The sequence below is a fragment of the Pseudoliparis swirei genome, chromosome 18 (genome assembly GCF_029220125.1).
Source record: "Pseudoliparis swirei isolate HS2019 ecotype Mariana Trench chromosome 18, NWPU_hadal_v1, whole genome shotgun sequence".
Lineage (NCBI taxonomy): Eukaryota > Metazoa > Chordata > Actinopteri > Perciformes > Liparidae > Pseudoliparis > Pseudoliparis swirei.
The window spans coordinates 27060540-27072621 of record NC_079405.1 but is presented as its reverse complement, the minus strand read 5'-3'; the positions used below and the strand labels follow the sequence as shown (position 1 = coordinate 27072621).

Genomic DNA, 12082 nt, shown 5'->3' with positions numbered 1-12082 from the left:
ACATCCCTCCTCTCTGCATTGGACCTTGTGTGTCTCCTCAGCCTCTTCCTCCCCTGCAGATTGTGACTCTGTGGGTTGTCTGCTCACCTGGCTGTCAACTCCGATACAGACTGAGCGCGAGGCGATCGCATCATGCAGCAGACGTGGTCCAGGATGCCCTGTGGCATCGCACGGTGACACAGCAAATGAAGGGCTTATTAGCTGTCTCAAAGGAAGTCTACCAACTGGACTCTAGTTCACTGCAAAACAACAACAACAACAACAACAACCAGGAAGCGGATAACGATGCACTGCGGACTGCATTTTGCACAAACCCCCAGCATGCAAAGCAATCAGGATGCAGCTCCACAGCTCTGAGACAACGTTTTTTAACAGGTATTCTCATCAGGTGTGTGTGTGTGTGTGTGTGTGTGTGTGTGTGTGTGTGTGTGTGTGTGTGTACTCGCCCACATGCACCGGCACCATCCTCACTGTCTGCCAGCTCATTGAGCCCCTCAGCTGCATATTGTTTTGAGTATATAGCATAAGGTTCATTTTTTTCCCTGTGAAATGTCAGACTGTGAGTGAGTCAGTGCACGGCAGGTGCGTGGGATTGGCATCGACTGTGAATCTCCGGTTAACAATATAATGACTTAAAGGGGGAGCCCCTCCACGTGGAAGGTATACCGTGGTACACACACACACACACACGCACACACACACACACACACACACACACACACACACAGAAAAGACAATGGATGTCACTCGGGTTCAGATGGATGCTCACATGCTCCATCGGGGCTGTCGCTGCCAATGCAACTTTTTTTCAGTGATGGCAACTCATCCAAAAAGGGCAGGCTGCAAACACACACAAACACACACACACACACAAATACACACACACACACAATCACACACACACACAAATACACACACACAAATATACACACACCTACACACACACACACTCACACACGTAAAAGGATGCTATGGTGATCGTGGATGCTCTGATGAGGCTATATTCGTATACCTTTCTATTAAAAGTGCTGCGCTTGGAGCATAATTCACTCTCAGCCGTCAAGTGCTGGCACATCCAGTCACCCAGCTCCGCCTGCACACTCTCTCCAAGTCGCACGCGCACGTACACGCGCAGATGGATGCGCTCGGGAGGCTGCGCGTCGCGGAAACAGAAAATGATGTATCAAGAGGGGCTGGCTTAATAAAGCCTTCGTCAATTGCCGATGAAGTCTTGATGCAAAAGTGGGCAGTCTTGCTTTAAGACATGTGATCTGACTCTCTCTCTCTCTCTTTTCAGCTGGGCTACATTGTAATACACGCACAGACGCGCACACACACGCGCGCGCTCCCTCTCACGCTCGCCGTGCCTCCCCGACACAGACTCTCTACTTAGTGCGTCGGAGAGAGGACTGAGAGGCTCACACTCTCAGCGCGAGCTGCTCAATGGGGGGACGCAGCCAAGAGCGGACAGAGCAGTCATTCCACCGGAGCCTTCTGCTGCGCGCGTGAGGAGGAGCTGACAAGTGGGGGGGACAAAAGGGGGGGAAATAAGGAGTTCCACAGGCGCAGAAGAAGAAGAAGGAGAGACGCGGACTGGAGAGGAAGGAGAGGACATTTTTGCGCACGCATGTGGCCGATACACCTCCAATCCAGGGGCAGTTTGTGACACAGACCCCTGGGTGTTGTGCCAAGGATTAAAAAAAAAGGGAACTGAGCAGCGGGGTGTCCACAGGAGAGAATAATGAGAGGGGTGTTCGGGAGGTGGAGGAGAAACTGAATATTTGCCCCTTTTTTTTGCGCGCTGTTCCGCTTCTCTGGAATTTTCTGGCTTCAAAAGGTATGGATGGATTTAAGACAGAGGAGTGAGTCTGCTGGGCGGGCAGGCGGTGATTCTGACTGAGCTCCTCTTCCTCCTGAACACACTGCTCAGGTAAGGGTGTGTGTGTGTGTGTGTGCGACTTTCCAGGAATACCTCATGGTGTTTGGGGTCGGGACGGGTGGGGTCGGGGGGTGATATTTGACATCGGAATGTGCCTGAGGTGGATGATGATGACGCGCCTTGACTGTGTGCATGTGGAGAAGTGGGAAAATAAACCGCCTGTGTGTCATTAAACAATGATGCGTTTGAGGTTTTAATAAACACCGTGGCAACATGCTCAAAGTGCAGCTGTAAGATGCCAACCTGGAGCGATGTTGTGACACCTGGATTCATCCCGAGAGGTCTCGCCTCCTGCTGGATGCGTTTCTGAGACTCGGTGCTGAAGTTGTGCGGGAAGTGTGAGATGAACGCGGCTCTAATGGGATGACATCAACGCATGCACGCAGGTGCATCTGTGGGTTTGCGCCTGCAGGTGTGCGTCTGCGCATTCACTATATTTTTTTCCGGGGGGGGGGGGGGGGGGGAGGGTTACGTGACTCTACTAAGCTGAGAGTAAAGGGAAAACAAGCATATTTACATGTATAGAAAGCGCTCGTGCTCTACAGAAAGAAGAGTTTGTTTCGTTTCTCTTTTCTCTCTTTTTCGTTGGTGTTCATCCACAGCTGCTTTCCGTTCCTGTGAAGTTACCTTGAACACGACGCACATGCTGCTCCCTTGTTCTTTAAAGAGTCTGCCCTGCCGCTGGTGTAAGAACCACATCTTATTTTCACCCTGAGTCTCCTCCATGCAATACGCACGCTGGCCACCAGGCGCAACGATGCGTATGAATATGAAAGCCATGCAGCTCTTTGATCAGACACACTGTGTGGTTAAAGAAGAAGAGGAAAACATATACCCACGGGAGGACTTTACATTTCCACACTATCACGGATGATGGTGGATTGAGTGCAGGGGGATGGGGGGGTTACAACATTTGCTGTTCATCATGATTAATTTCCACTGAATATTAAGCAGTCTCAATGTCACTGATGGCACAAAGCGTTTTGAGTGTCCTAATGGCTTTAATCTCAGACACACATCAAAACACAAAGTGGGGGGGAGCGTGTGTCTTTGGTGCTTTAACGTATATATATATAGTCATTTGAAACACGTACTGGCTATACAGACTCCTTTATTGAAATGTTAAAAAAAATGTCCACGGTTCTTTTGAAGTTGAAGAGACTCCCCGGGGCTCAGAGTCTGCTTCATATTCTCTCGTGTATCGAGATACGGCAGAATAAAGCATTAAAGGATCGTGTGCACGATTCCCACCGTCACACTAGAGCATCCGCCTCGCTCAGGAAGTCACCACCTCGGTGAAACGTGACCAATGCAGCAGCCGGTGCCTGTGATATCGCGGCGACTCGGGGTGGAATACACCCGTCTCTCGATCGCTCCGAAGATGACTCGACACGCCGAGACACATTTTGGTTGAAAGGAAGATTCCCACCGCGTGGTCCCGAATGAAGACGAGCGGGATGGTAACACCTGGGGAGGAGGAGAGCCTCGTGAGTCAACGAGGGCCGAGGCGTGTCTCCATGTGCCGGCCCTCGCCTGCCATGAACACGTCGACACGAGGGCTGCTTCTGGGGTGGAAATGTGTCGCCTTCTATACACCTTTAGGATATTTAAGGATTTATTGTTACTGCTGTTGTTGCTGTTAATGGAACTGTAATGTTAAAGGAGTGACATGGATCATTTTATAACCATTAGTCTCTTTTCCTTCTGCTTTTCATTGTTTGTTGTGTGTGGTTACGCTGACATATGTCGACACCATTACCTTTTATTTTGTCTTTTTTTTTAAAATATTGAAGCCTCCGTCTTCTTCTTTTTTAAATATTCATTGCTATTGTTATCGTGAGAAAACATCTGTGTACGCACCCTTAACCCTCCTGTTACCTTCATATTGACTAACATATTTTACCCTCGGGGTCAATTTGACCCCAGCAATTAAAACCTCCAGAAAATTATTAGAATTAATATTGTTTCCCAAGTTTAAGTGTCAGGTACTTTATGTTTGTTTGTTGACTACCTAAAGAGCCCTTTAAATATATTAAAAAGTTGATATTTCTGATATGTTTGACACAGTGAAAAACAGCCTGGGGTCAAATTGACCCCAAAGAACACCGACATTAAACATTGAATGGGGTCAAATTGACCCGAAAGGTAACAGGAGGGTTAAATAAAACGTAAAGCAGCACAGATATCTGTTTAAACATTGCCAGGTTATATCAGAAGATTCATCAGGATGCTTTTGTTGTGTTTCTGTTGTAAACACAATAAAATATGACGCGCTGTAATACCGTTGTCCCCCCCCCCCCTGCAGACTCGGCCTTTACCATGTCCTGGTTGTTGGCCATGTGGATTAGCCTCGGCTTCCTGCTGCTGTGCCAGGCCACGCTCTACCAGACCATCCAGCAGCACCACGTGGCCCGGCCCGGTCGCACCGAAATCCTCACCCTGGGTACGTGCACGGCCTCTTCTGTCGGATGTTTCGGAGTCTCACGCGCAAGCGAGACGTCGCCGGCCCTCCTCGGTTTGGGTCGGCGGGGCTCTCTCAGGCCGTGGCCATTTACAAGCAATGTCTGAATGATTTGCCACCATACTGTACTGCATCATGAGGACCCCCCCCACACACACACACCCCACACACACACCCCCGTGCTCCATTGTTCATTGTGCTTCTAATTGCATGTTACATCGGCGTATTCAGTCACACGCTCACCAATCCAGTGGCGCACGTCGGTGCTTTCTGAGGGAGAAAATATGCAGCCTGTCGGACTTTGGTGGAGTGTCTGAGCGGCACGTTTCTGCTTTAGCTGAAACATGGAAAACCCTGGAAGACAAAGAGACGACTTGTGTTCGCGGCGAATAGAATTCTCCGCTATACCAACTGTGAGCAAAAAAAATACAAAAAACCCTGTCACTGTGCTGTGGCCAAAGGGAGCGTTGATCACTGAGGCTTAGATGGAAATGACAATGATGTTTGGACGAGGAACGTTTTGACAATTGAGCCCCGACGCCTTCTGCACCGTGGGGGCAAAGGAGGAGGGGGGGGGCGGCAAGGCGGATCTAATTCTCTGATTATGGAGACGCTTACCAGTATTGCCTTTGATGTATGTTGGGGGCAAAGATTTTTCTCGAGAAAGAGCATAGGCTTTTCTTTAATCTTCTAACAATGAGTGTGACTCACGTTCAGAGTCTCTCTCTCTCTCTCTCTCTCTCTCTCCAGAAGCCAAGCAGGGCGGTTAAACATTGATGCTATCTTCCCGCGTGCATTCTCCCCTTTGTGTGTGTGTGTCAAGCAAAGAGTCCAGCGTTGAATCCAACATGCCAAGTGTTGAGCGTCGGTGACTTTAAGCGGCATGTCGGAGGACCGGCGGACTCTTGCTGACGCGGGACGATCCCACGCTATGATGGGGAGAAAGTTCTCAAAGCGTCCCGCTCCCGTTAATTGGAACAAGAGGGGCGAGCGACAGAGAGCTCCCGATGAATTTTTAAAAAGGATGGCTTCCAGTTTTTCGGTTGTTTTTCCCCCTCTCTTTTTCTTCCCCCCTTTTTCGAGTGGTTGGCAAGTCGAGAGCTCGGTGCCAGAGATGTACAAAGTAGGGCACGAAGGCTCAGTAAGTGTCTTTTGAATTATGCAGAAAGAGAGGAATACAAATAAAAGCCGCGGATGTAGAGAAAGTCGTCCAGGCCAAAAGACGGTTCTGGCTGAGGGTTCTCCGGAAGGTTCTCCGGAAGGAAGACAAATCGACTCACACGGTCATGCACACGCTCACACATTTACACACCGAGGTTGTGGTGTGTCGTTTTTTGTATTGGCCCTCTGAGGGGGCGGGGGGGGTGATACTGGAGGATGCATGTCGGTTGATGAACACACAATCTGTCGATTTGATCATTCAAAGTCTCAGGTTTCCTTTCTTTCGGTGTCAGATTACAATAACGCCACCACGATGTGATCGAGAGAGAGAGATGGAATCGAGGATACCGGGCGTTCGAGCTTGAATGGCCCTTCTTCACGCGGACCCCCCCCCCCCCCCCCACCGCCAATCAGATTGAATTTTGGACCCACGAGCAAAGCCAGTGGGAAATATTGGAAATAATGGTTTCCAGAGGTCCCCCGAATGACAGATGGTCCGTTAGAGTGTTATTCTAAAACAGGGACTCTCCAGAAAACTTTTTAAATTAAACAAACTGTGATGGATGACAGCCATAATTGGTGTTGGCAACCAACATCTGAGGATATGTTAACATATTTTACTGTCCTAATCGGCAGACTTCACGTGGATAATGGGCGCTGGGAGAGAGGACACAGTCTGCTCTCTCTCTCTCTCTCTCTCTCTCTCTCTCTCTCTCTCTCTCTCTCCCTGTAACTGTACAATTTAAAGTATATCATGTTTTTGTTTTAAGAGGATTAAGCCAACATCAATCTCACTCAGCCGTGGAGTGGCGTTAACCGATCCAACCAGAACTGCTCTCCCAGAATTGAAACGCTATGATGCTGTGATTAATATTTGAATTAGAATTGATTTTATAATTTGAGGAGCTCTCTGGTTTCATTGAGGCCAGCACCCTCAGATATAAATAGATATGGCTATGTAGGACATGGCGGAAAAAAGAAGAAAGAAAAAAAAGCTTTTATGCGTCGCTATTTGTTTTTGGGTAATCAAATAATGCCTCTGTTGTCTCAATAGATGAAGAGATGTGTGATGTACACTCTGTCGTACAGAAAATCAAGTTGTAAAATGGTTTTGTTAATGAAGCATGAGAAATACAAGATTTAAAATGTCTGTGCAGATAAACAGATTAATAGAAATAGCGTTCTATTTTCGACTCGTACGTGCCTTCCATTGGCTGAGATTATTGATTCTTTATCTTTTCACTTGCTTGATGACAAGATAGGCGCAGCAGCTTTTCTGCATTGTCTTCTTAACTGTCATTATTTAAGTTTGGAAGTGAAATAGGGGGCGGGATTTATGGAAGAATATTTATTTTTGGGGGTTATTGGCAACTCACAACCCATCCCACACAGACGGAGACACACAGGCGAGGGCCTGTGCTGGCATCCGGGGAGGATGTGAAGGTCACGTTGAGTTACGGATGTAATTCTCCAGCCTGTTGGAGCATTTACATTTTTTTTTTGTGTGTGCGAGAAATCCGCTCGAATCCGCTTTCTGCAACACTGAGCTGGCGGTGCAACAAAAAATAATAACAAAAATACTGACTGCTGAGATCAAGTTTCAAGATCGCATTTATTTTTATTTCTCTCGCAAACGTTTCCCTGACAAATCGTCGCGGTCGCCGCCGAGGCGGAGATTGAGTAACGAGTTGCCTGACTGCTTTGTCACCTGCTCGGGAAGCGGAGCGCCCGTCGCCCGCCGCTCTCCTTTACCCATGAGCCTCTGCTTCACACAGCCTTCCCCTGCGTCCTGCATGGTGCCTGCAGGAAGATTGATGGCGGCCTGATTCTGGGCAGCCAATTCTGGTCTCTCAAGAAATAATCCACTACGTTGACAGATGAGCGGAATTTGACACGACACACACACACAAAGTGCTCACTGCCAAGACGGCCGCTGCACAAACCAGGCCACCGTTGACAGCACATTGTATCGGACTCAGTCGGCGTGAAGTGTATACCCGATTTACGTCGTCACCGCAGGTTCTGCTCGTTGGAGTTGAGCGGGCCTCCCTCACGTGTCGTCCGCTCAGCAGCTCGACTGTATTTCTACACCCGTGTACAGCCATGTTCATAATGCATCAACACCCCCGGAGGGACAGTCTGAGTCCATCAACACTTCACGCCGCTGCTTTGTTTCATTACGACTCTGCCAGGGCGGTTTAAGAGCGTCTCAGATCTCACAGAACAACGTGCTACCTGCTCCGGGTGCGGCTGTACGACTCACTCGCGTTGCCTGTTTACACTTGGATAGCAGTCTGTCGCTGAGGGTTTTGTTTGGCGGCCACGATGACAAGGCGGGCACGGTGTTTATGTGTATACTGTAATCACAGAACCGTATACAACATATGATTAAATCCCCGAATCGCTGTCAACTAAGCACAATTATATCATCGAAAGCTGAATATTAAATGAATGTTGTTTTTTGTGTACATGGAGAGTCGTGGAAAAGGAACGAATGCAGCCACTGATTTTAAATGACTGATGATTTAATCAAAAGATAATTGGAAGGCATTTTAATATGCTCCCATAGGGTGAAACGAGAGCTCGTCGTGAGGAGAAAACAACTGTAGAAATACCGTAGTCCTCAACTCCAGCTTTACGATCACGTTTTTTCCCCACTTCAGGCTGTTGAAATTAACCGTTAGCTTGATTTAGGGCGTCTGTCTTTCGGGGAATGAGGACGGGAGTAGAAGTCTAGTTGCGATACGTACGCGCGGCATGAATTGATTCCTTTTCCCTTTCCTTCCATTACCGAACGGCTGGCTGCTTCAGAAGATTGGTGATTTTTTTTGCTGGCAGTGTTTGGGAATGTGAAGAAATTAGCTTCCTGAATGCACACGCCGCTTTCCTCTCGGAAACTCATTTCCACACAGTTCCCAGAACTCCCCCGTTCACAAATAGCTTCAGAGTTAGCGTCTGAAAGGCAAAAAAAAGTGAACGCGGCACGTCTTTTTTTTAACGCGGGGCGTCTCCAGAGGTCTAATCTCGCCGCCTCGCCTCCTGCCAGAGCTTTAGTGAACGGCACATCCATCCATACTACGAGGACCCGCTATCGGCTTTCTGCGTTTTACCATTAAATCAGCTTTATTTACACCCCCCCCATTAAACGGTGGGGACTAATTACTGTGAGAATTGATGGCGAAAGAAAAGTAAATTAAATTACAGTCACTTGAATGGATAATCAGTTTCACTGTCAAGGATTGTGGAATAGCCTTTTATCCGGTCGCAGTATATAACAGGCGTGTTTTCGTCTTCCTAAATATACACTTGTGAGCGCGTCGTGTAAACCACCTCTTTGAGAGCCGTATTAAACCATGCACTGTGTGATTGAAAATAAAAGATTCTGTGCGACAGATTTAATTAGAAACATGAATTTCTTTAACATGGGCATCTGCAAATCCTGCAAACAAAGGAAGTACAATCCTATAATCTATATCCACATGGGATTATAATTGCTTTGAAAAGTGTGGGCTTAGGTAGAGAGCTGTGCGATCTCACTTTCTATCACGCAGCATGCCCTTCGAGTTAATGAAAGCAACCTTTCTAAAAAACTCGGCAATAACTGCCTGATCATTCAAGGTGCCGAACGGCTCTTTCTCCGTCTCCAGCCCTCAATCCCCCCCTCCGCCATCCCTCTATAGTCTGGCCCCCTCCCCTCCCTCCATCTCCTCCTCTCTATCGGCCCCTCAGACGATTTGTCATGGATCAGATGAGACAATTTGTCATGGATTAGTGCACTTAAATGTCTGTGTGATAGTGGAAGCAGTCACTGGAAAAGCGTAGGAATCCTATTACATTGCGTTTTATGGCCGGCGAGAGTGGAGGTAGCAGTGGAGGTTGAAATGGGACTTTCTTTGGCACCGGGCGCCGATTCCTGACTTCTTTCCTTCCACACGTAATCCGATATTCACTCGGAGGGTGAGCTCCACCGATGCGCCTCAAACTGTGGAAAAGGAGAACAGAAGTTTTATATATTCTTCCGTGATTCACCGCTCGCTCAATATCTTTCCATTAAATTTACTGCTCGCTAAGCCCCTCCCCCTCTAAGTCCGTTCTCGCTGGGCACATAAAGCAGTTTACGGTGATAACGGCGGTAGGTGAATCACTCAACACGGTTGCTCACTTTTGAAACTGTGGGTTATGTCAAACAGAAGTCAAATAAAACGGGTTAACTAACTAACTGTGTTGAATTTCGTCGGCTGAACTGTCGCTCGCTAGCTCGATCTAGCTAGTAAGCGAATGCTAACAAGTAGCTAGAAAACTCTATCCTTTAGGGGTCTGGATGAATTTATTTAACACAAGAATCCTGTCAAGGGGTTCTACATCTGATTGTGTTCCTGACATAACCTCTGAACCCTAAATATGCCCCTTGCCTTTGGAAAGCAACGCTCGGTTGCTGCTTAGCTCGTTAGCCAGAAATGCTAACTCACGTTTGAGCTCGCAAACACACACATTAATCGATTTCTTACACATTTGCTCTCCTCACTGTCCAAAACTGTTTGGATACAGAGTGTGGCTCCTATTTGAGGCTCGACGGGCCGTCCGGACTCGTGACGGCTGCTGAGCTGTGATCGGGGGCGGGGCTTAGCAAACTGCGAATAAGGCAAGCGGCCGTTAAAAAAAGTAAGCCGACCCGGAAGTGCCAAAAACAGTTCTTCAAATGGCCAGAAGCAGAAATATGATATGATATGATATTCATTTATTCGTCCCACAGTGGGGAAATTTCAAAAATCATATCAAAAATAAACATGTTTACAGTATAAGAAATGGTTTTTGTCCCTATAGTTAATTTCCCCCTTTGAGAACATAATTACAACTCACCTGATAAATTATATCAAGGCTTAAAATGATGCATACTCAAGCGTACATGTCAGGTGCTTTGAGTGACAGGTGGGTGCTATGCAAACAGGACCTGGATCCAGCCCCACCCTCTCATTCAAATATGGTCACTTTTGACTCCACAAAAAGCCACGGGCCAAAAAGATACGCTCAAGGCCAAAGCACTGACAACGATAACAAGTTCAAGCTCATTGGTTGTACCATTGCATCATTAGTGCAAAGCAGCAGATCTACTCCTCTGCTATTTTGGACTGGAATCAACTGCTCCACAAAATGCCTTCAAACTAAATTATTTCTCTTCGATTGACTTTTATTTAACTAAATCATCAGAGAGCCTGTGCAAATTGAAAGCATAAATCAATAAGCGAATGATTAAAATGACTAGAATGACTGGAATCACCCGATTTCGCCGCCCTCGTGTATCAATATCATGAGTATTTACGCATCACAAGCGTTTAACCGCGAGCGATCTTCCCCCCTCCTTGAGTGTAATCTGATTGGAGGAGATTACATCCTATTTTTCGCTCATGTCAGATAATTGTATCGGACGGAGCACACGGGCGCTATTTATCACAGGTGGCTAATCCCCGGAAATATTGACAATAAAAGGAAGAATCGGAAAGAAAATTGCCATCTGTCGAGCAGCACCTTGAGATACACGTCGTCAAATAATTTTAATTAACCCTCCATTTCTACTTTAGTCCGATCTGACTCATCCCTTCGTGCGAAGAAAAAAAAGCAGCGTAAAGTTATCCTGCACTCGGACATTATTTGGGATATCTTTATTCATAGAATATCTTATGCGGCTTCTCGATCACCTCTCGGCCCCTCCAGCGGCGTCTCACTTCAGTGGAACGGCTCGCTCATGTTAATGGAGCAAAGAGACACACTGCCAGGTAATTGAGATGCAGCAGAGCTGCTTTGTGGCATCATTTAGAACCACTGCAGGGGACAAATGTTACTCATTGAGTTGTTTGGAGAGGACTCCCTTTGCTCCGGCAACTCATTTACCCAGTGGCAGACAAATTAGGTTGTCTTAAAACCGTACTACTAATTTACTTACTCTAAATCCCTTTCACTTTGCTGCGTTGGCTCCCTGTTCTTTAATCAAGAACACACGCGTAAATATTTTATACGTGAAACAGATTACTTTCATTATAGTTGTTTTTTATAAAGCGTGCATTTTAGTTAGAATTGAGGAAATATGAATAAACTGGCTTGTTGAGCACCAAAACAACCCGGCACGTTCACTCCGCTCGGCAACAACCAATCGACTTGCGACTCCGTCACTTTGCGCTGATCACTCCACACAATCCAGACTGTTTGCCATCCTGGCTCCTCATTGGTGGAATGAGCAGGAAGTCTCTACATCTTCCACCGGAAACTAAAAACACATCTTTTCCGACTAAATCTGGATTAAAACACAGATTAGCACTTCAGTGGCACTTAAATGGCTCTTACTTATGTTATTACTTATGCTATTACTTATGCTATTACTTATGTTATTACTTATGCTATTACTTATGTTGTTACTTATGTTATTACTTATGCTCTTACTTATGTTATTACTTATGTTATTACTTATGCTATTACTTATGCTATTACTTATGTTATTACTTATGCTATTACTTATGTTATTACTT

At 46.7% G+C, this 12082-nt stretch overlaps 1 protein-coding gene across 2 annotated transcripts in view; it reads left to right on the top strand.

Annotated features, from left to right (window-relative positions):
* Positions 1 to 1518: 1518 nt before the first annotated feature.
* Positions 1519 to 12082, top strand: part of LOC130208837 (chemokine-like protein TAFA-1) — a 125428-nt gene continuing 114864 nt past the window's right edge. The window contains exons 1-2 of one of the 2 annotated variants that reach the window (XM_056438188.1): positions 1519 to 1930; positions 4245 to 4382. In XM_056438188.1, the coding sequence (XP_056294163.1) occupies positions 4259 to 4382 (124 nt within the window). In that variant the 5' untranslated portion in view covers positions 1519 to 1930; positions 4245 to 4258. The remainder of the gene's footprint in view (positions 1931 to 4244; positions 4383 to 12082) is intronic. The other variant, XR_008834490.1, reaches the window with a different exon arrangement.